General features: G+C 28.1%; 1 protein-coding gene across 2 annotated transcripts in view; it reads right to left on the bottom strand.

The window, feature by feature from the left end:
* Positions 1 to 24,661, bottom strand: part of LOC114127810 (probable serine/threonine-protein kinase DDB_G0282963) — a 61,914-nt gene that overhangs the window by 17,785 nt on the left and 19,468 nt on the right. The window contains exons 2-3 of one of the 2 annotated variants that reach the window (XM_027992141.2): positions 22,325 to 22,396; positions 10,822 to 10,871 (exon numbers count right to left, since the gene is read on the bottom strand). In XM_027992141.2, coding sequence (XP_027847942.1) covers positions 10,822 to 10,871; positions 22,325 to 22,373 — 99 coding nt within the window. In that variant the 5' untranslated portion in view covers positions 22,374 to 22,396. Of the gene's footprint in view, positions 1 to 10,821; positions 10,872 to 22,324; positions 22,670 to 24,661 lie in introns of those variants that run through there. The other variant, XM_050202948.1, reaches the window with a different exon arrangement.

Consider the following 24,661-nt stretch of genomic DNA (forward strand, 5'->3'; position numbering starts at 1 on the left):
GTACAACCGTATAATTTTATAAATATAAATTAAAATTTATTTCTTGTATCTTATTGTATTTTCTTTAAATGTTTACTTCACGAGTAAGTAAGTTATTTCTTTCATAAGTATATTTACACAGGTCACAGAGTTGATCGGTATAATCTTACGTAATATACATCTAGTAAAACTTACTAGAGTTCCGTCTAGTATAATACATGACTTATAACTTATAAGTAACATGTGACGTGAAAACAAAAACATTTTAGAAAAATAATCAATTAATCAAATTGTAAATATTTTATTTAAGTGTTAATTATAGTTTTTTGTCCTTAAATTATATACCTTCTTTTATGTTATTAAATGTATTATATGACACGCGTAGTATAAAATATAAATAAGCTATAACCCATCATTGTTATACACAATCCCTTTTCTACACTATGATATTAATAATAACATTTTACATATATTTTATTATAGTTCTTATCTAGTGTAATACTGTCTCAGTTTATTCAAATGATTTAACATTTTTGTATAAAGTGAAAACATTAAATACATAATAATAATATGCTTTATCATTTAATAGATTCAGACGATATTGGTTTTACTACAAAATGTTTTATTATTTTGTTGATTCGAAACACATTTAATTTATATTTTCAATAATATATTTTGAGACTCCGATATAATATACTTTTAAAAAGAGATTCGAATTTACTACCAAAACATTATTATGAGAATAAAATACGAAATTCAATTACCTATGTTATTATATAAATATTTGTAAAGATGAAAATATATAAGTACCTACTACAGAAAAACATATTATAAATATTTTAAGAATGTTTAAATGTAATATCTATTATTACCTATTATAATAATAATAGGATGGTAAACTAATATTATAGGTTTACACTGCAAATTCTACTTGTATGTATGTACATTGTACATCATCATTTCATACTTGAAAAAACCAATTTAATCATATCAAAGCAATTCTTTATCAGTCATCACGTCTCTGTAGATAATAGACAATTTCATAAATAAACATATACAATTTCAAATTACAAATGAAACGCGAGTACTTGAGACTTAATATCATTTTTTCCAATTATAGGTTATTGGTACTCATGGTTAGAAGAAAAAAAATGTCCATTATATTTGATCCAGATTATTTCAATACATAAACTACGATTAAGTAAGTATAAACAAGTTTTAAAAATCCTAACAACTTTTGTATACCTATACCAAATATGTATAGCGGAGTGTCATAGTCATAAACTTACAATTTACTCAATAAAATTTAAAAAAAAAAAACTATAAACGGTACATCACTATCTTGTATCACTTTAGCTAAGCAACGTTTAAGATCTATGGACTTCTAAATACAACCCAAATTCTTTTATGAAATGTATATTTTTCTATATACTTAACTAATAATAATTTTTATTAATATATGTTGACGTTTCGTTGTGCGTATATTATACTAAAGTTTATTTATTTTTATATATTTTTTGAATTTACAAGGTAAAATTTAAGTTTGATATTTATGGTTAATTAAACAATTTGAATTTTGCTCAAAATTTGATTATAACTAAGATATTTTGAGCTTAATTGAACATTTTGTTAGATAAATTTATAATATTTTGAATATTTTAATAATAAATTATATATATAAAAAAAAAAAAAAAATTGAAGTAGCTTAAAGTTACAATTTACACATTGATAAAATCTTTATACCAATTTACAAGTTTTATTGTTTATTTTAAAATTTGAATGTATAAACATTTATATGCATATTTTACACCTTTTTTATTTTATATTTTTAATATGCCTGTTTTTGTAATATATATGTATGCATAAGTAAGTTTATATTTTATAATTTTTTTTCGCATTAAAATCTGAGCCCTATTTGGCTAATTTTTAATAGTCTGGCCGCAAGTCATTACAACAAGTCAGTATCTCACTTTTTATTTAAAACGGCGCAATTACTTACGCAGTTTTATATTATTATTTAATAGCCAGTGCTATAGAAACTCACCCAGGTTCCAGATTTCACCTAACTGATTTTGTCAATAATTTTTTTAAATCAAAAAAAGATTTCTTAAATCATTTATATTAATTATATTCATAAAAAAAATATTGAGTATATCTAATAATAAGCCCCAAAAAATATATATAAGTATATATTATATTTTTTAGAAGAAACGTTATTTATTGTTTTTTATTTCACACTATATAACATTGTAATTTGTATGTACCTACTTCCCAGGAAATTATAATATGTTTTTAAAGATGCCTATGTAAATATATTATATAATGGTTTTTACTTTTTATATGCATATTATAAAAAATTTTAAAAATGTTTTTACGCGATTGATCGATTAATCGTAAGGACTGTAAGGTAAGTCACGAGGTAAACTAAACACACTTTATTAGTTTATTTTATCATGTTCATTTTATGTGTAGTGAACCACGCAATGTTTCTTATCCTAAATTAATCACTGATTTAGATAAGGCCATTTATATGTTAAATACAATTTTGAAACAATTCTAGTTAGCATTAAAATTTTTTTTTTCATACAAAAATACGTATACTTGACTACCTTACTACAACTAAATATTTAGAAATTAAATTAAATAAAGTTCCGTGCAGGAAGCGAGTTATCGAATTGTGAAATCAAACTAAAATTATTTCCATTCACCATTGTATTTACTGTTTCTTCGATTTTTTATATTAACACTAATTCCACCCCAGGTTAATATTAAAACAATGCGTAATATGTTTCGTTATTATACATCCCGTCCCACAAGACGTAAGAAATATTTTAGAAAATTTTAGTTGGAATTTTACAAGTATTTATATAGTGTTGTATAATACTGTCGTAACAGTGTAGTGGGAAGTTATTTTTGCGAATACCTACAAGTGTTGGCCATCGTTAAAAAAAGATCCATATTATCATATATTCTATACATTATGTCATTATATTGTATAGCAATTTAAATATATTTATTTACTAATTTAGTAAAAATCGATAAATATTATGGGACCAATATTCGAGTATTATTACCTTAAAATATATTAAACCATTTTTTTCGTTTTACAAAAAACCATCATTGGTACATCACCCATTCATCTGATAATATCGTTTCGCAGAAATGGCTTGCAGATAACACGAATAGGTATAAAGATATTAATTCTCTTCGCTCGAATGAGTAGGTACTAGGTATCGCGATTGTATTTAGAGTATAATAAAAACTCGATAGTTGGTCGTTTAAATCTTCGCGATACATAAACTACATGGAAGAAAATCTCGAGGCCAGTGGAGCACCTTTGGAGCCAAAAATATAATATGAGACTGTGTGAAGACAACCTTAAGCTAATCTATAACTGTAAGTATAGATAATCTATAGAGTATATAGGTAGTTATTTGTTTTACTTTTACAATTTAAGAGTGAGGATCATTTTTAAGCATACCTATTTTTAAAACTCAAATTTTAGATTTTCAATAGAACATTATTTTTTTATTCAATAATAATGTGTTTTTATTATTAATATTATTTTTGTCTGACAACAGATTTTGGTGTGGGTAGTAAAAATGCTTTAGTCTTTAAATTTTAGGGCGATTTCTGGTAAAAAATTGGATTTTTTTGATTTTATTGAAAAAAAAATTGTTTATAGTTCAAAAACTATTTTTTCCGACTAGAGCTAAACAAAATTATTATATTATATATTTATATATGATTACAATATTACTATTTTATTAATAAATATGTAATAAAATGAATTTATTCAAAAATCAATTCAGCCCAGAGGAAATCTTCCCTTTTACCTTCTCACCTCTATCTTAAAGTCTGAACATAATATGTTAATTATATAGCACTGTCACGGAGACCAGACTACACGCATCACATTGACACGTATTGTTTACGACGTGATATAATATTAACAAGTCCATATAGCGTACATAGAAAGCTGTGCGTCTCTATTGCTGTGATGGCGTGTAACATTATCATGACCATAATATTTATAATTTAACAGTATTGTACAGAAAAACGCTTTGCTCGCGCGGTGCGGATATACTTAACAGCGGTGGTTTTGTGAAAAAAAAATAATAAAAACACATACACACGTATCGTATAATATAATACTTATTATACATACGTATATTATATATGCATATATATATATATATAATATGATATTATTTTCCGTACAGCAATAATACACACACGCCGTTTTTTTCCGTCTTCATCACGCTGCCCTCCGGACACGGACGATCCAAGCGATAAAAACTATCTGCGGATGTATATTATGTGCGCATATATATAGGTGCATACGCATATTATGTGATGTACTGTACCTACATAATATTATTATAATATGCCGCGGCGACGAGACTTCGACCCGAGACGATTGTTCGGAGGGAAGGGGGGAAAGAATGCGAGGGCTCATCGGGTCGTCGTCGTCGTCGTCGTCGCGGTGTCGTGCCGTATCGGGACCGAAAATCAACTCGACGGTTCGCGCGGTAGGTCAACAGGAAGTAAAACCCTCGGCGGCGGCGTATATAATATGATAGGCCGTAGTAATACGTGTATACACTATACAGAGGTACGTTATACGCAATGTGCAATGCGTCGACCTACGTCGCGGCGGCGTTTTCACCCGTTGTCTACACACTTGGCGAAAATAAAAACGAATAAACACAACACAGCACACAACCTATACAGCTGCAGTCGTGCAATAACGAGCGCCCGATATCTTCGACGAGTGACTGCAGCTGTATTGTACAGCTAATAATATTATATTCTCTTAAAAGTTAAAAAAAATAAATAGATGTTCATTCCTAACGATTTACAAAATATTTTTCCGGGTGAATGTATTGCTCTTTCATGTTTGTCACGTCATTTTCAGAAGTGCGATTCGAGTTCAATATTTCGATTTGTTTTCTATAAAATCATCATTCAGAGTTTGTATGTCACACGGCGCTAAGTAACTAACACCGTCCATACATTTAAATAATATACTCGTATATAGTCGTATACAACGTATAAATAATTACAAATCGGTTTTAAGATCCTGCAATTAACGTAACCCTTGAAAAAAATTGATTAAATCGGGAATTTCCTCTGAAATTGTTGTGTTTTTTGTCTTAACAAATAATAGGAATGTCAGTATATAATAACTAATAAGTATAATCTCGTACGATATTTTAATACGCACTTGCAGTAATTCTCACCAGTAATCAAATAATTAATAAAAACATTTTTTATTTAAATATTAATTACAATTTAATGCTATAAAAATGTTTCAGAAACGACCAGATTAAAATGCATTCGTATACCTATATAGTTATTTCACCGCTCAGAAAATAAAATTATACCTACAAACTATAAAATAAATTGTAATGTGTATAAAACGTTGACTTCACGCCCACAGCATTAGTTTACGTCAAAATCAAAACCCGCGTCCACTACTGTACAGTGTATATTTAGTTATTATGTAAAAAATAATGACAAGAAGAATTTTATCCGCAGCTATATTATGATGTGCAGTCGCGCTGGTTATTCCTAAGTACGAGTATATACTGCAACGGGTTAGGTATATAACTATATGAATGTAAGACGGTGGGCATGAGCAGTGATGGACATATCGTACCTACGAGACGGCGGAGGCGTGTAATTCCTAGTAAATACTATAGTATTATCGACTTATTTATTTGCGTGTTAATAAAAAAAAAATTTTACCGTGTACAAAGAAATATTACAAAGCATAAACAATAACGTACTTGGTATAAGCTTAACTAGGTACGTGAAAACGTAGTATACCTATGCCCTACACATAATATATACCTATATGTGGCTGTATAATATATAGTACCTGTGCCAGGTATATTTAATTATTAAACCCTTCTGCGGACATTGCGCAACGACAATAACTGCGGCCGGACGATTACGACTAGGCCATAATAATGTAAACCTATTTTATAATAACGGCATATAAACTTGTATAATATATTATTCGCGCGTCAGGTCGAGTCCAAGACCGCGATGATAATAGACACCCATAACAGCAAATTGTTCCGCGATCGTCGGCCGTGCGACTATAATATTAATTTTATACACCATTCCAGCTGTCTGACTTGTGTAATATAACGATAATGATAATGATAATGGTATTATTATATTGTCTCGCGCTCGCGGTTCACACGTCTGCGGCGATGGAAAAAAAATCCCCGACCAAGTATATAATATAGTTAACACGGCGGACTCCGGACGTGCCGGCGTCGATCGGGGCCGGTCTGCCTGCAGTTTACGGGTGCCGATAGAACGCAATATTATAATCATCGGATATATAGGGTATCTACACGTATATTATAATACATAATTCTCGGTACGGAACGCCATTATCGGTTGTACACCGTTTCTAAACGGAAATACGTGAACATCGTTATTATCGTTTGACGTCCGGCAAAATATACTTACGGTAATTGTGCAATAATAATACGCTTTAGACTTATGTCTTATAAAATATATTTATACATATCATATAATATTATATAGTTAACGCGAACGCCTGACCCGCCGCTGCTGCTGGTGCTGCTGTACAATCAACCGTTTCGATATCGTTTCGCGGTCGTTAATAATAATTGTTTTTTGTTGTGCTGCGCCGTGCAGACATAGTCGTTCACGCTATTATTTGTGTATTGTCAATTTATCGTTATTATTATTATTATATTGTGATATAAATAGGTAATAATAAATAATAGGCAAAATAGGTAATGTTAAAGAGTTCGGTGGTCCGTCTGTTACATCATCATAATAATACAAGATGATTCGTCGAGCAAATGGGATAAAAAAAATAGGGGGAAGTATAGGTGACCGACCATTCTACTGTACAGGTGTCTAGTGTGACTAGTCATTGATTTAAGTTATTGTAATGTGTTAAATTATAATTCAATGCGGTAAACCATTGAGTTCAAAAAACAGTTTTGAACGTGTTAACTGTTTTTCAACCTATATATTACTATATATTGTTATTTATAATATATTTTGGCTATGACGTTGTACACACATTATATTATATGGTCGCGAGTTCATACAAAAATCCCATCAAAAAAAGCATTTATAATTTTTGCAAAATTTTTCCATTTTTTTCTATAAAAACCTTATTCGAACTATTATCAAACTTTTTTTTTTTAAATGAGCCCGATCAGTCAATTCGTTTTCAAGTTATGTACATAAGTACGTGCTTATACCAATAATAACATTTTATTTGTTTAGATTATTACTATCATTATTATTATTGACTTTTGAGTTAATACCTACTTATCGTAGAGAACGGTGTAAGTAGTATCGTGGTATGAATAATTGCATTGTGTATATAAAATATAATAATATATATTATAAAAGTAAATATTATCAAATTACAAAAAAATAATGTCATGTTCGCGTTTATTATTTCTATAGAAATTCAAGTTTTTGCAATAGTATGCAGGTACTCTAAAAAATAGTTAAACCTAAATATAAATATTTGTCTAATTTTTATATGATTATTGATTGTTGAAAAACGTGCTACATGCAAGCACAAATCAACAAAAGGAACTGAGTGTAGTAAACCAAAAGTGGCTTTCCAAACCAAAAAAATAATATACATTGCTTTTTAACCTTAATTTCAATGAATAAAAAGTATAAAGTCTTTTTTCGTTTAATGATTATTGATTACATACACTTTAACAGTTTTACTGGTGTAAACCGCACTTAGCGAAACGTGTAGTTGAAAAAATTCATTCTTACTATTTTATTATAAGTATTTTATATTGTATTAAACTTTTTGATAAAATGCTGACTATTATATTAATACATCTCAACTGTGCAAGGTGTATAAATATAATGTTTTACATTTTATCCACCGAAGAAATTGTTTTAATATGAAAAACCTTTACATATTTATAACAATAACAGTTATTATCAATTATTATATTATTTCAATTGTTATTACTATTATTGTTTTTAACATAAAAATGTTTAAATATTTCAAAACAATAGGTAATAAAAAGCTTTTGTTTACCAAAACTATACTATACTGAATAATTTTTATAATAAGTTAGGTAAATATATGAATAAATTATTAATCGTTCGCTTATTCGATCGATCCCATTTCTTATTGAAAAAATATTCCTTTGTTATATAATATTATTTAATTTAGGTATATTATGTATTTATTATTATAATGAACCTTCCTAATAATATTATTAACTTAATATTTATTTATGACCTTCCACATACACTAATCTAACTATCATTATTTTAATACAAATATAATTTGTAGTCATAATGGTATTCTAGTGTTTTGTTTAGATTTCTCATCTTACAATTTTTGATTAATTGTACTATGTACTTTAAAAATATGGTCTGCAAAATTTAATATCTAAACTAAACTTTATAAAAATTGGTTTTTGAAAATTTTAAAAAAATTATTTGAAACTTATTGCTATTCAGATATAATTTTCCAATTAATAACTTAAAAAAAAAAATTTAATATATTCATTTCTTATGCAAATACCAAGCTGGGTATGTTTTTAGAACATACTATAGCTGCATATAGGTAACATATTATAATTGCAAAGAAATTACTTTTGGAAGACATAGGCTCTCCATCAGAGATTCAGGACCTTCACATTTCTAAATGTTAATACCGATAGTTTGTGAAAAAAAAATTATCTACATATAGGATGTATTATTTCTCAATAAGACAATAACAATGATGATGTTTAATCCTTTAATTTTAACAAAATAAATACAATTTACGTAACTATTCCATTGACCATTGTTATTGTAATGTACATTTTGTTTAGATGATACTTAAATCGAAACATTCGAAACATTAAATTATATAAAATTATATGAAGAGTAATCAAATAATACAAGATTCTAATTGGAGAATGTGAATTGTGGTTGTATTGCTGCAGGTTAATGCTATGTACATCATAAAGTTTATAATCGAGGTCTAAGATAAGTAGGTTACTGCAGTTTAAGTGTACTTAAATAAAGATAAAAGAATAAAAATAAGTGTTTTCCTCAAATCTATTTCCAAGTAAAGTATCTGTTAAAGCAACATACCTATATACCTACCTATACACGTATGAAGTATATACAAGTATGTTAAGTTTCATACAACTTAAACAAATTGCCCATGTAGTATATAATGTGCCTGTATTCGTTTTATTATAATAACATTAATACGTACAATAAATGTAAATTAAAAAAGATATCCCTATACATATTAAATAGTTTGGATTATATTATTAATAATAGGTATACATATTTAAAATCTTTAATTAATAAAATATGTATAATCAATAATCATATTTAATTAAGTTGGCTTATGGTTAACTATTTCTATGGAAATAATCACTTGAACAAACAATAATAGTTTTTTAGCTTGCGTTAAAGTCTTCTGGCGGTTGTGAACCATGGAATAATTATTTTTATTTTTTTTTTTAAAGTAACATACATAATACATAATAATAAAGTACATAATACTACAAACGTATCGTAACTTTGAATGTTTGTCAAACAATTCACTGACAAATTGTCTTGACTTATAGAACCATTTGGAATTATTCAAACAAAGGGTGTACTATTGATTAAAGCTAAAACTAAATAAAAAGATCGGGCCACAGTTTACTCTTTATTATTAGAAAGTTATTATTATTATTAATTTAGAACAATGATAGGCAATCTCAATTTGATCTCGCGGTCAAAATTTCTACCTATAAATGTATAAATAAAAGTATATGAACGATCAATATATTATTATTTATTTATTACATAATAATCAATTAATCATTTTTTTTTCTGTACGAAGTGTATTTAAGTTTATTCCAATTAATAAATAAAACTGAAAAAATTGCTGTATGTATATTATATTTAACAATAGGTAGATACTTAACATATATTTTTATCGTTTGCTATAATGCACCTTATTATTATTATTATTATTATTTTTTAAAGAGCTTTTCACATTACACCAAATGTGACTTGACAGTTGACACTTTAAATACATGTCGTTTTTAATTTTATTTTTTCATAATCTTTTACTATAAAATAAGTGTTGGATGTATATAAATATAGATTTTTTTACTACAATATTCTTATGAAGTTTGAATACAGTGGCAAGTAGAGTGTTCGTCAATAGAAAATTCAATAATTTAAACTTGTGTTATAAAATATGTTGTAGTCGAAAATCTATGAATTAATTCGAATACTAACAGAAACAACAACAATGGTCGAAATAAAAAACCTCCAGGGCTCCAGCATCGCATGCTGCTTTAATATACGAGTGGTACAATCGAATACTTAACTGAAACGGAATGCAGATTGTACGCTCTGACGCTCAAAATATTATAACATATCTAATACAGAAACCTTCAAGAGAAAGCCTTGGACCAAACCCAAAAACCAAACAATTATATGTTAAAATTTAATTCCTAGATGAGTCCAGATGTCAAAGATTCCAGAAAAAAATATTAAATAATCACTGATAATATCATATTTGTTTAATATTATAAAATAATATATTTTACTAAAATAAGAAACCGTATACTAATATTTGGTAATGGCCAAATGGGCGACATACCTGATCACATTTAAAAAAACAGTATACAATCAAAATAACTGTATGACGTATGTAGAACTGTGTATAACGTTTATATAATACTTTTTACTCATATGGCCACATGCATATTAATAATTTGAAAATAATGTCTTCAGTCGTCGATATCATAGGCATATTTTAATAATAATGCATGTAACGATTATAGAAAATATAATTACCTGGTTGACGGTTTTTGAACTAGATCCTGTTATTTGAGAGACTGCAAGTACTGAAACAAAAACAACACAATATAGGTATAAGTATACACATAATTTTCAAACATTCTTAATTAAATATCCAATAAGGTAAACTATTATGTTTTTTTCGTAATAGTTTTAATAAATTAAGAAATACTCTACAAATAATAAATATAATGTGATTTATTTTACTATCAATCTATTTCATAATAACAATTTCTTAAAGACACCTAATATTTGGAAACGAATTAAAGAATATCTCATATTATTATACACACGAATTATTGCCTTATTGCAAATATAATAATTTTTGTCAATAGCCCATATAGGTTTATACAATAGTTTTCAACTTCTAAGTGAAATATACACATATGGTAAGAATAACGTGATGTATAATAAAAACAAACAATAGACATACCGATAGGCTGTTGGTAATAATATTATTGTGACGTGTTGTATAAATTTGATTTTTTTTCTTAGAACATTTCGACAACCAATAAGTGAAATTAAATTTATAGAATAAATATCAATATTATTATGAATACTTTGTAGTATAAAAGCATTGGTATTTTAATTTTTTTTTTTTTTATTGTTATATGATACTAAATAGGAATATTACCAACTTACAGTATTAATATATTTGAATGCAATATAAGTTTATTGATAACTTTTATGCATTATATTTAAAAAAATATATAGCTAATGCGTATTTACATATACGTGTATAATATATTATAGTGCATATATTTTGAACTTTGAGAAATAATATTACTATACTATTTCATAATTCTTTAAGATAAATTTCTAATTTACAAAATATTTGTAGAATTTAAATCCTAACCAAACTTGATTTTAAAAATACGTGAAAATTAACAAAAACCTTAACAAGTACGGAAAAATGTATGAAGAAAGTTGGAAAGTCAATATCGCAACTCAGTATACTATTATTATACAAAATACAACTGTGAATTAAAATTTATTTTCCAAACCATTATTCCATAATTACCTCTCGATCGTTGTACTGGTCTATGGAAACAAAAACAAATCTATTGATCGATAAAATAACGCTTTATACCGCGTGCATACAAATAGCGGTAGTTTCACAGTCAAGGTGCACTAGTACAGCAGTAGCAAGAATAAATTACAAATACATATGAGTATAGGTATAAAAACGTTATCGTTTGCTAGACCTAAAATTGCATAAGCCACAAACGTACATCAGCTGTAAAGTATTATTTTTAAAAACGACCCTTTAAGGTTGTATTTAACTATTTAATTAATATTTATTATATCCTTCAAATATTTACCAATACAATATAAATTCATTCAAAAATTACCATTGTTCCTGATAATAAAAGATGTCTAACAAAATAATCAAAATCACCAAACCGTACAATGAAAAAAAAAAATCATAATTATACGATTGTAGGTTTAGTAAAATGATAAGTTACGGATAGAGTAATTATTTTTACCGATATAATATATTAAAGTATAATTTTATACATCATGCAATAATGCAATATGAAATATGATTTTTTTTTTTTTTGGCATCTATGAATCGTAATAAATAGCAAATATTAAATTCTTATCAAGGTTGTACATTTAAATAGCGTTTCCTGTCCGATTATTAACAATTATTTTGTATTCAAGTTTTACATCTTTCTTTATATAGTAATTAAGTTAATAGACTTATCTCACTATAATTTATTATCTAATACCTATGTATATGACATTATAATATGTGATTTACATCTCAAATATTAGTTTTTATACATAAAATAACAATAGATAAGGTTTGAATTCTATATATATATAATGTTTCAAATACGATTTTTGAATCACCATTCACCGCCGTGCGTTCTATGTGTGATTTTTAAATTTAAATAAAACAAATTCAGTTTGTAATATTGTTGCACAACATTCTTTTCGATAATATTAATATATAATATATATTTTGATTTGAAATATATATTACTACAATTTCGTGGTTCGTTTGATATATTCTATACGCCCCCACGCGTATATTATGCTCAAATCAATATACAACGTATACGTTTATATTATATACATACATAAATAAGCTAGACAGATACATCGTCTTGAATGATATTGTAATACATATTCCGTTTTTATTCGAAAATGTTGCAGGTACGTCAATACAAATATTACATTAATGCACAATTAAATAGACGAGGCGTGTTTCCTTTCCTCGCGTTTCATATTATATACACAACATGTAACATTATTATAATATGAACATACACGTGTGTACCTACTATACCTCCTTATACCTAGCTATAAGATATATATATATAAAATGTTTGATTTTTTTTTTTAAACCCACAAACGGTAAAATACTCCATTTTTTTATGAAACACGTTCCGGTATACGTTTTGAATAGACGCGTTTTTGTATGAGCCAAGACATCAGGTACCCACTACCTATATATATTATACAATGTAAAAACCGCGGCCTAAAATGATGTACTTTTATTATTCTATGATACTATAGAATTATTGTATACATATACTAATATACTATATAGTTACACTATATACTATATATGAGTAAATATAACTGCACAATATGACATTATGTTTCGTACACTAACCTGTAAATTTGGCGACAGCGCGTAATTATTGTATTTTAAGTTTGGTAAAAAAAAAATAATAAATGCTTATTGAAATTTGTGATAAGTTCATAGTGTAAAATTACAACGCTGCAAACCTATAATTTCTAAAAAGCAACGTCTCTTAAATGTCATTATACCTATATTTACTCCAAACTGTAGCGTTTGTAAATTTAAGTATTATAAATAATTCTCAATTTATTTTACTCGCGGAAAACGAATTCACGTAAGTGCGCAGTCGAGTATTAGAGACTGCAGAAAACTTATCTAAAATGAAACGAAACTTTTTGAAAATCGCGGGATCTGATCTCTCATCTACCGTCCATAGCAAGCATCAGTGTCTGCAATTTCTCCGGGAACCAGCAAAATCTCTCATATCATTAAATTTCCTATCCGTGTACCTACACTATTAACCGTTGAAATTAAAGAACCCGAATTTTCTAGTATATTCATACCCTGCAGATGTCTGCCGTACTACGGACTAAAGTATATAAACACAATAATAACATCTAACGAAAATGTGTCTCGGGGCCACATATTGAGCGTTATACCAGATACCGGGTGCCTGTACAACACACGCGCGTGGGTGAATCGGCGAACGCCATACAAACGTGTAATATTGATTGCGGAAAACAAATGGCCTGTAGACAGGTGGGTTGCATCACGCAATGGTTGTACAACATTCTAATAATAAATTAATATTAATATTGTACATTTTATTATATTATTATCGTTTTTTTGCACCGAAAACGACAATAATTCCGGTTTGTGTTCGTGTGCGCGAATGCCGCAGACGACGAGACGTGTTTCGTATGTATCATACCGCGCCACCGCCGCCGCATTGTGCGATAACTCCAAGAAGGCGGTCACAATTAATATACCGCCGCCGCTGCAGCTTTCACTTGGTAAAAATAAAAACAAATAAAAACACGGCGCGAAAAAAAAATATGATATTCAATCTCCCACTTGGCGCGGGCGGCAGGCCCAGATGACGTTCCTGTGCCGTCGATGTCGTACATTAATAATAATAATAATATTATAATATGACGTGCAGGTATGCTGTAACATGATAATAATATAAACGATGCATATATGGACCCGTCCTGCGTTTATATACTTGGATCGCTGTGTATATCACGTAAATCGCAGGATCTATATGTATATTTTCCACGCCTCGAGTATCGCGATTATACGCGCGTACACAATATATATTGCTGTATTATTATTCCGACAATCCGCTGAATGCACTTCTTCATATTATTATTATTATTATTATTATTATTACACCGCTGCAACTACAGTCGTCGGGCAATGACTCGACGACGTAAGCAGCGCGACCAAAAATCATAATAATATATAGGTGGGTAACCGTACCTTCACACAGTGAAATATTGCATTATATATGCGTACTCGTACACATAGAAAACATCGAGAACGCCATTGCTGGGAAAATGTATAATAATGTATAATATATTATAACATAATAGATATATATTGGATATCGGCGGGCGGCCATGAGTAAAAATAGTAAATACCTAATCGAACCATCATCGCGATAAATCGTGATAAATCATGCTCAAACTATGGGACGTATAATAAATCGATAGAAAACCAATACGTCTTGTTCTATATGACTGTAAATACATAATATATATTATACTTTATGTAGGTACTTATTTTTATTATAATTTTATAATAATACGAATAAGATAGTATATGACGTGAAATGTTAACGAATATAATATAAGCATATAAATCATGTATTACACCGCACAAAATATAAAATATTACGCACGTATAGATATTTTTCACTGCATTTAGTGTTATATTTCTACGGTTTATGTTAATTTTTAAACCGTACAATATGTGACGCGAAAATAGAAATAATTTCAACCATGATACCATTTGATACCTAGTACCTACCTAGTTAATATTTTATTTTATTATGTCTTGTAAGATTTGTTTTTGATCGTTATCTACAGAGGTGAGAGGTCACCCAATGGACACCCCATATTATACATATTTATCGGATATATATTTACCCGATTGAAGACCTAAATCGACAGCCGATAATCGTATCCTTTATACTATACCTCTATTTTGTAAGTAAGTTAAGGTTAAGCTTTCGGAAAATCAAAGAGCCCTAGGGAAATAAAATTGAAATATATAAGTTTTTTGAAAAAAAAAAGATTTCAGGTTCGTCAAGTCGTGTTGTAAAAAGTTTTAATACATCATGTAATTTATAATAAATACAGATTATTAGCATACTGCATAAATTAAGTGATATTAACTATTTAGATGTTATATAGGTAAACTGACATACAAAGAAAACGTAACGGATCAATAAATGTCAGTAAACGCTAAAATGTAATATCATATTACTAATAAAATGATGTATCTATAAATAAATGGCAGCTCATGATATTATTATAAAATGCAAAATATACTTCGGTCAACCCTTTGTATGGCTACATAATTTCATATTTGTTTCCAAAAAATATTCGTTTACTACTTTATTGTAATATCGTTATTATTATTAAGATTTAAGTCAACAAATCATACATTTAATTCAGCTACCTATTTTAAATCGCTGACTGAAGTCAGTTTTTATATTTTGTATTTATGAAGGAATTATCATTGAGGTAAGATATATTATATATATATATATAATATATAGACATAGTAAGTATTACAGTTACATTTGTTAAAAATCAAGTGTATATTATCAAGTATAATAGTTGATCAAATATTCAGTAGACGTTAAATCGATGTACAATGTATCGTATATATATAAAGAAACCATTGTGAGAACGAGAAACGTATTTTAAAGGTTCAACTCGAATAAATTATATGATAACGGATAATGCATAAAAATGAGTACAATGTAATGTAAATTGAAGCTTTCGATAATGAAGTCGATTCATGGTATATGTATACCTAAAGGACAGTAACAATTTAAGTACACGCGATTATTGCAGTCTTAATATGCGTATATTTGATCAATGTAACGCTATGTACCTATATATTATATGATTAACGACCATGGTCTAAGCCATTGGATGAACCAATGTGTAAAATATTCAACCGAACATAATATTATATTATTGTAATATTGTTATTATTATTTATTATACACAATGATCATATTGCATTGTGTGTACCTATAATACACGTACCTTCAGATATTTGAGTGGTCAAACGAAATGCGTTTGTGGGGAACGGCTGAAACCAACTTAATAATAATAGAAATGACGAAAAGTGCAGTTAAAATATACGTCGCCCGTTATTGGCAGTGTGTATAAGTGAGGTATACAAATAAATAATAATAATAAAAAAAAATTAAAAAAACGAAAACCGGTGAAATCATTTCTGTTTTCATTGTCACGGATCTCTGCAGGTGACAAGAAAATAATGACTCTACCCCTGGCTGAGTAACCAATAGCTCAGTCCGCGGTAATCTAATTTGGACCGCGTTTAATTGAACTCAGTTAATGACTCGTGACGAGATGGTCGGTACGGTCAATGATGTATATATATTATATTAATATACATATAGATACAAGATACGCGTGTTGTTGTTATTACCCCCCAACAAACAGGTGAAATCGACGATGCGCCGGCGACAACATACATCACGATAATATTATTATTTATCATTTAATATGTATGTAAACACAACACACCCCAAGACGATTTATATATTATTACAGACTACAGTAATATATATAAGGAGAGTATCAGCCTATCGGATAAAATTAACATGTCCGGACATCGAAATAGTGTTAGTTTTGAGAAGACATATAGGGCAAACATCCTCCCCTTTTGACACACGATTAATTCTTTTTGATATGATTTAAATATCAAAAATATAATGATTCATGTCAACTATAATTAAATCTGTAAATAATAAACATTATAAAAGTTTTTAAACATAACACAATAAAACGTAAAATAGATCACCATATAATAGGAGTAATAGGATACTCGTACATGGTCATAAAGACACTCGTGTGACACACGCCGAACATCCATTCCACTATTCTAAGTATACTCAATAGGACGACACCTCCTCAATAATCTAATATAAACATAAGAATCTCTTAACCAACAAAACATTGAGAAAATATTTAAGTTTTTTTAAACACATAGTCTTAAAACAAATTATAATTTAAACCTATGTTACAGTATAATGTTTAATCTAACACCATAGGATCTATTTTCGAACTCTGTATCTCTTATAAACAAAAATAGTAATAAAACGTAAGTGCGCTTGGACAATCGTCGACAAGAGGATGGAAAAAAATATCTGTTTACTTCTGGCGGGTAGTCTTTTTATGGGCCACCATCACGCAGCTCTGTCAAAAACCGCTACCTATTGCGCTGCGGAGTGCCGGGATATATTATAATTTATAATATTATATCGAGCAGGCGGTGTTCACGCTCGTTTATAGTATTATTAATATATATACATGTAAGTATGGCACAGATGTAACCAATCTATCTACCTACCATATTATATACATTATACTGCAAATAATAATAAAGTAAGGTGAATACTGAATATAACATAATACTGCGTGGATCGGATTGGTTCGACGACTATATTATAATAATTATACCTCTACAGTCGATGGTGCGTGCGTTTGTGACGAACATCTATTAAGTGACGACCTTGGAAGAAAGGAGATGCTACGGACCAGATAAAGCCCGATGGCTAGACGGTCGGTGAACACGATAGACACTACTTTTAACACACGACCGACCGATTCCGAAATGTACATTTTAATATAATTACTGTAATTGACTGCAGATTTTTACACGAGAATATACTATACATATTATATTATATTATATTATTCTACATATAAATCCAGTCAACGATGCATGTCACTCGGTCAACTGTGTTCACGTATAAGTATAATGTGTTTGTGTGTGTGTATAAATGATGTTGCTCCGCGAGATAATGTATCGAAAGGATGCGATCGGATTTGTATACATACAAACCAACCGTGCCAAGGTCGAGAACACTTGTCTTGAGTCCGCATTGCAGACAGACGATCGTCCGTCGCACGCATAACTCAATAATACACGCATATGCCTACTCCGAGTACTCGTCATCGTTTAATTTGTGATATTTTCGTAATTATTCTACTTCGTACCATTTAAATCGGTCGTGTGATTTTTAGAGTTGATTATGAGTTAAGACTGCATCGTTATTTTTTTTTTTCTACAATTTTAGAAAATAATATAAAGAAATTATGTCTTATAAAATGTATAATAATATAGTTTGGATAATTTGATCACAATAAAAATATTCACAACGTAGTATACACAAATGATTGATTAATGCAGTTTGCGCGAAAGTTATAGTGAGCGATATTTTTTTTTTTAACTCCCGTTAAAACGAAAATAATATGATCTAAAGTGATGGTTGGGAGTCATAGAAAAAACACTGGTAATTTTATGATTATATTGTCGTTTAAAAAATATACTATGACCTTCTGCTGTATTTTGTAAAATAAAAATATTTCAATGGATTAATTTTATGCAATTAAAATATGTGTATTGACCTCATAGTAGTTTAGCTAATATATATATATATATATTTAAAGTATATACAGTATACATAGTACACATACACATGATACATTATAATTTATTAAATATGAGATTTACATTAAAAATATGTGGAAGAGTATCAGTATTTACCGATAAAACAACAAAATTTCAAATAGGTACATACAAAATATATTTATGACTGTGTAACATGATTCTGTTATATAATTTTTAAGCAGTAAGAAATATATTTTTGATCAAATTTATCTGTAATGTGTATTTTAAGATTTTAAAAGTATTTGTACATTTAAATTAATTTTAAATTAATTTTTTCAAATTTTTAACGCATTAAAATTGTAACCCCATTTATAAAATATTATGTAATATAATATACGATTAAAGAACTTTTTAAGCTGTCACGTGTACAATGAAGAAAAAAAGAGAAAAACGGTCCGAACTGCGAAAACGGTAAATATTTTCAACGGTCGATGTCATTCAATAGGTGTTTTGTTGTGTTATTCGAAAGTTTATTCGGGTAGACTATAAACGGACAGACGGGACGACTTGACATGGATGTCGGTGGAGGCGTCCGCTGTGCAACTTTATACAAATGAAATTAAAAATTCTTCTATTGTGTCCGATAATTGGATGAATTTCCGACGTGTTCTGTTCGTGTCTGTACCTCCTTTTATCATTATACCCATTTACTTTTATTTTCTTGTTTTTTTTTTTTTTTTTTTATATATATACTTATTATTTATAATATTCTATTCCTATCGTTATTATTATTTTTATTTTCGTAAATTGTTTGCCCAACGTAAACACCGGACGTTGTCTGAATTTAGGGAATTACCATATTATTAAGATCATTCAGGCTAATATCGCAACGCATAGAAGCGGAAAAAAAACTAAAAAGTACGCTTTTATTTTACACCATTATGTTACAGTATCAAGCCCAACCCTCTAATTGAATCAAACACAACTATTTCGTTGACTGATTTTAATGTTTTCTTTTTTTCTATTTCTTCTTCTCTTGTATTATACACATACCTACACATTTCAAGTGTATAATCATTACGGCAATAGTCGTGTCACTTAGAATTACCACAACTGGTAGATAGGTATGTACCTATATATTTAATATATAATATCTATCGAGGAAACATCGAGGATGTCTATTAATGATATTTCTTAACAAAATCCATCAAACATAAATATTTAGAAAGGCTAATATTTTATGATCTATAGTTACGACAGTGTAGATGAACCATCGTTGCAACGACAAGCAAAAACAATTTGTAATAATGACATAAAAACAAGAGATCTATCATTAAATCGAATATTAATAATTACAGTAGATAACTACCTAAATAAATAATGACTATGGATATATTTAAAATTATAGTTATGGAAAAAATAATAATGGCAATGAAAAACTTAAAATACGTACAGTAAAATATGCGGGCACGAAATCGATTAATTGTCGAATTTCATGAATAAATTATGAAATCTAATTTTTTTTAGAATTAAGGGTTTAAACCTGATGTATAATAAATGTAATTAGTTAGTTAATTAAATAAATTGATCATTATATTTTAAAAATATGAATAATATATAGTTGTATTTTATAATAATAAGTCTTTAATTACATGGATTGTATGATGTATTTTAATTATTTTTATAATCTTAAATATATTGGAAGTATGACAAAACTAAATAAAAAATTATTATGTATCAATGCCAAAAATTATACTTGGTTACACTCTACTTATTAGTTAATTGATATTAAATCTTAGAAAAATTATAAAAAACTTTTGTATTCGTCAATTTATTTATAAGTCCATTTTTTTAAAGAAAATATTACAAAATTATAAATAAAAAATATTTAAATAATTAGTAATTTTTTAAAAAAAAATTCGGGTGCACAATGAAATGGTATTTAGAAAAAAACAAATAACAATATCCTAATATGTTTGGAAAGTTGAAACAGCAGCCCACAGTAAACGTCATAATAGATTGATCACTAGCGGTAAAAATTTAAGCTGACAAAGCAAATTTTGGTCGCTGTATATGGTTAAACAATATTTTAGTTTAATTAAAATATACACCTCCATAAAAGTGTATTCAGGAATTGCAATATAGTATTCATGTACGTAACTATACAAACTATACTTAAGCATTACAAACGTAGTGTTAGTTTGTTTGAAATTTTGCAGGTTTATTTATCGTATCAATAATATTTTTAATATTCCAGAAGTTATCAACTGCTAATGTCCATTAACTACTAACTAATATTAATATTTATATAATTTATTCAATACGTCAAGTTGATAGGCTCAATATATATATTGAAAAATCAACGGCGTACATTACATAGATGATATAAAAATACTCTAAAAATATATTTTACTAAATATTAGGTATAATATCATACCTACCACGTCTCTTAATCACTCGTACTTAATTATTAGCTCTCTAGCAATGGCCAATGGGGTTTTAGTGCTAATATGCTATGCATTATCGCATTTATTCTAGTATTTGTTTTACATGATGTATGTAATATAATATGGAGTACCTACTGCATGTTTTTTTTACGTCATTTTAATTCATAGTTAATTATCATAATTGATCATCACTCATTATTCTCGTTAACAATTTTTTACTTTTAATAATAGGAATTATTAAAATATATATTCGTGACATTAATTAAATTATTATTATTTATTAAATTTAACTATGATCATTGGTTTTTACATGCATATAATTGTTTATTCTTTTATATTATTATATTTTAATGCATTAAATTATCTATTTTAATGATACTATTTAAATTGATTTAAATGTTATTTCGAAAAATATACCTATAATTAAATATATCAATATAACATGGATTTCAATAATATATTATATCATTTATACTTGAGAATAAACTAATTTTTATAATTTATGAATTTTATAGTTAATCGATAATCTTTAAAGCTATAAAGCTATAAAATAAATAAGTACCTAACTAAAAATACAACGCATATAAATATAGTTTAGGTATATAGAAATATTATAAACTACAGTTTTATGTAATACAATTATTATACCTGATGTTATAATTTTACTGTTTATAACGATTATGTGAATGTAGAAAATTATGTAAACGTACGAACTCATCATTTTAGTTCATGTGAGAAAATCATATTACATTATATGGTATTTAACGAATTAACTCAGATAATGAAAAATGTTATTTAATAATATAATAGTGAAAAAATAATAATATATAGATAGTAAATAATATTTGGTACTCACCCAAGAAAAGGCACCACAAATGATCTTTTTTAATCCAATTGCGTTTCATCTTGTCATTTGTGTGGAAGTCCGCTGCAAAACACAAACACGGTTACTTTAGACATGACGGTCATTCATGACACTATATACTCTATACTTGCGTACAGACGCAACACGTTAATAACAATACTATGATTACGATAAATTGATAAGTATAATATGAATATAACACGGCGGCGCGGTAAACAAAAATCAAAAGTCTATAGTGAACTTGATTATTTTATATAATAATATTATCGATGGTCGCAAAACGCGGTGACGGCACGTCCTGCGTGTGTATAGGTACATCGACGACACTATTCGGGACTGTCGCTCGGTTAACACGCCGCATTGGTCGCCACTGCCGCCGCTACTGCAGGTAGGGGAAACAACTCCGCCGAAGTTACCGGGGGGGAAAAACACCTCAGATGAATCCAAAACGTACGGTATAAATGTAAATATTATGTGTGTGTGTGTGTGTGTGTGTGTGTGTGTGCTTGTTTTCCCCGGAGTTTTTGTTTTCCCACGGACAATGCTGCACATCACTTCAAAAGTGCTCGTTATCTAACAACAATAATAATACCTACCAGCTGTATATGCTTTATATTTTTTTTAAATCGCAGTTAATTATAACCAAAAAGTGTATGAACTCTTCACATTGTATGTATGAGTGTATATTGTAATATACCTATTGCATTATATAGTTTATAATGTATATTAATATTCTGTTCTCGTTTGTCCGTTTTTTAATATTAATTAATAAAATAACGAGTCGGTACTTATAATATTTTATATTATTTACACGGTACCTATACAATAATGATCCGACATCAGTTAATTTCGTACTTTAATAGCTAACATATACTATAATATAGTATAGTATATAGTAGTGTTATATGGTACTCGCATGTGATTTTTCATTTTGTTCTGGTCTATCTAAATCTGAGCATTGGATTTTGGAAAATATTTTAAATTATTATGCGCATTACGCATCATTTACCAAATTATCACAAATGAGTTTATTATTGTACTAGAAAATATCGGATTCTTTCATAGCTTTTACACGCGGATATGTGGTTCTAAAGTTATAATGGAGTATGAAAGGTAAATATGTATTGAGAAGTATTAAGGTGTATTATTTAGGTGTAATTTTATAGTATGATCATTGATCACCCATTTATACTTATTTAGAAATTAATGTATGAAACAAATATATATAAAATAATAATTGATGTAACTTCCTCGTGCACATTGGGCATATAAAAATTACTTAATATTGACTTTCATAAGAATTACATTCAGTATTATTCCGTATTATGCCATATATTCGATTATGATGCATAATATATATGTATTATGTATATAGTATATACCTACAATCTACATACACGTAGTATAAGCATAATGTTATAAAAGTGAAAAAGTCTAAGCTAATATGTTAATGTTCAAACAGATCAAAAATTATAGTAAAAAAAGTTGTTTTAAATGTACTTATGTATAATACATGTATATATTGTACAATACTATTATGTAATATGTATTATACTGTACTAGGGAAGTACAGATTAAATGAAATTTTTTAAACGAATATCGGAATATGCATATATTGCTTATTTTAAAATACAATTAGGTAGTTATCGGTGACTGGTGAGTTACAATAACTGCAGTTATTGTTTTAACTTCTGGACATATTTTATTATTTTATTCATAACGTTTATATCATATTAGTATCATATTATCTACTATTGTTTTCAGCCATTCTGTACTTCGATATAAGTACTGTTTGAATATAACATATCTGTTCACCGCGACGTCAATGACAATCGGAAAACACAATACCGGAAAAGGGATGATAAAACCATTATTGTAATATAATATAACATTTATTCTCAAAATGGTGAAACCGCTTTAATCCACAATAGTATAGACTCAGTCCATATATGTATACGCGACTACTTCCGATTCGATTTGTACAGTGAACATTATATTATAGCTGCGGATATCATATATTAAATATATATACACCATAATATTATACTATTAACTGTCGAAGTAAATCGAATGTGTCCATCATGTTTTATGATTACCTCATTGTGAGTTCCCGTTTTCATGGATTGATTTCCAGCTATATATATAATATTAAACACTAAATACACGAACGCGTGTCTTTTGTTCGGTAATCGTGTACACTGTACATGTTTGAAGAAAATGTGCTAAAGAAATAACATTTATATATACATGGAAGTATGGAACTGAGGATTGCAGGGCGTTGAGCGAAAACGATAATTTGGAATTCACGGTTGATTGATTAATAATTAA

Source organism: Aphis gossypii, chromosome 3 (genome assembly GCF_020184175.1).
Source record: "Aphis gossypii isolate Hap1 chromosome 3, ASM2018417v2, whole genome shotgun sequence".
Lineage (NCBI taxonomy): Eukaryota > Metazoa > Arthropoda > Insecta > Hemiptera > Aphididae > Aphis > Aphis gossypii.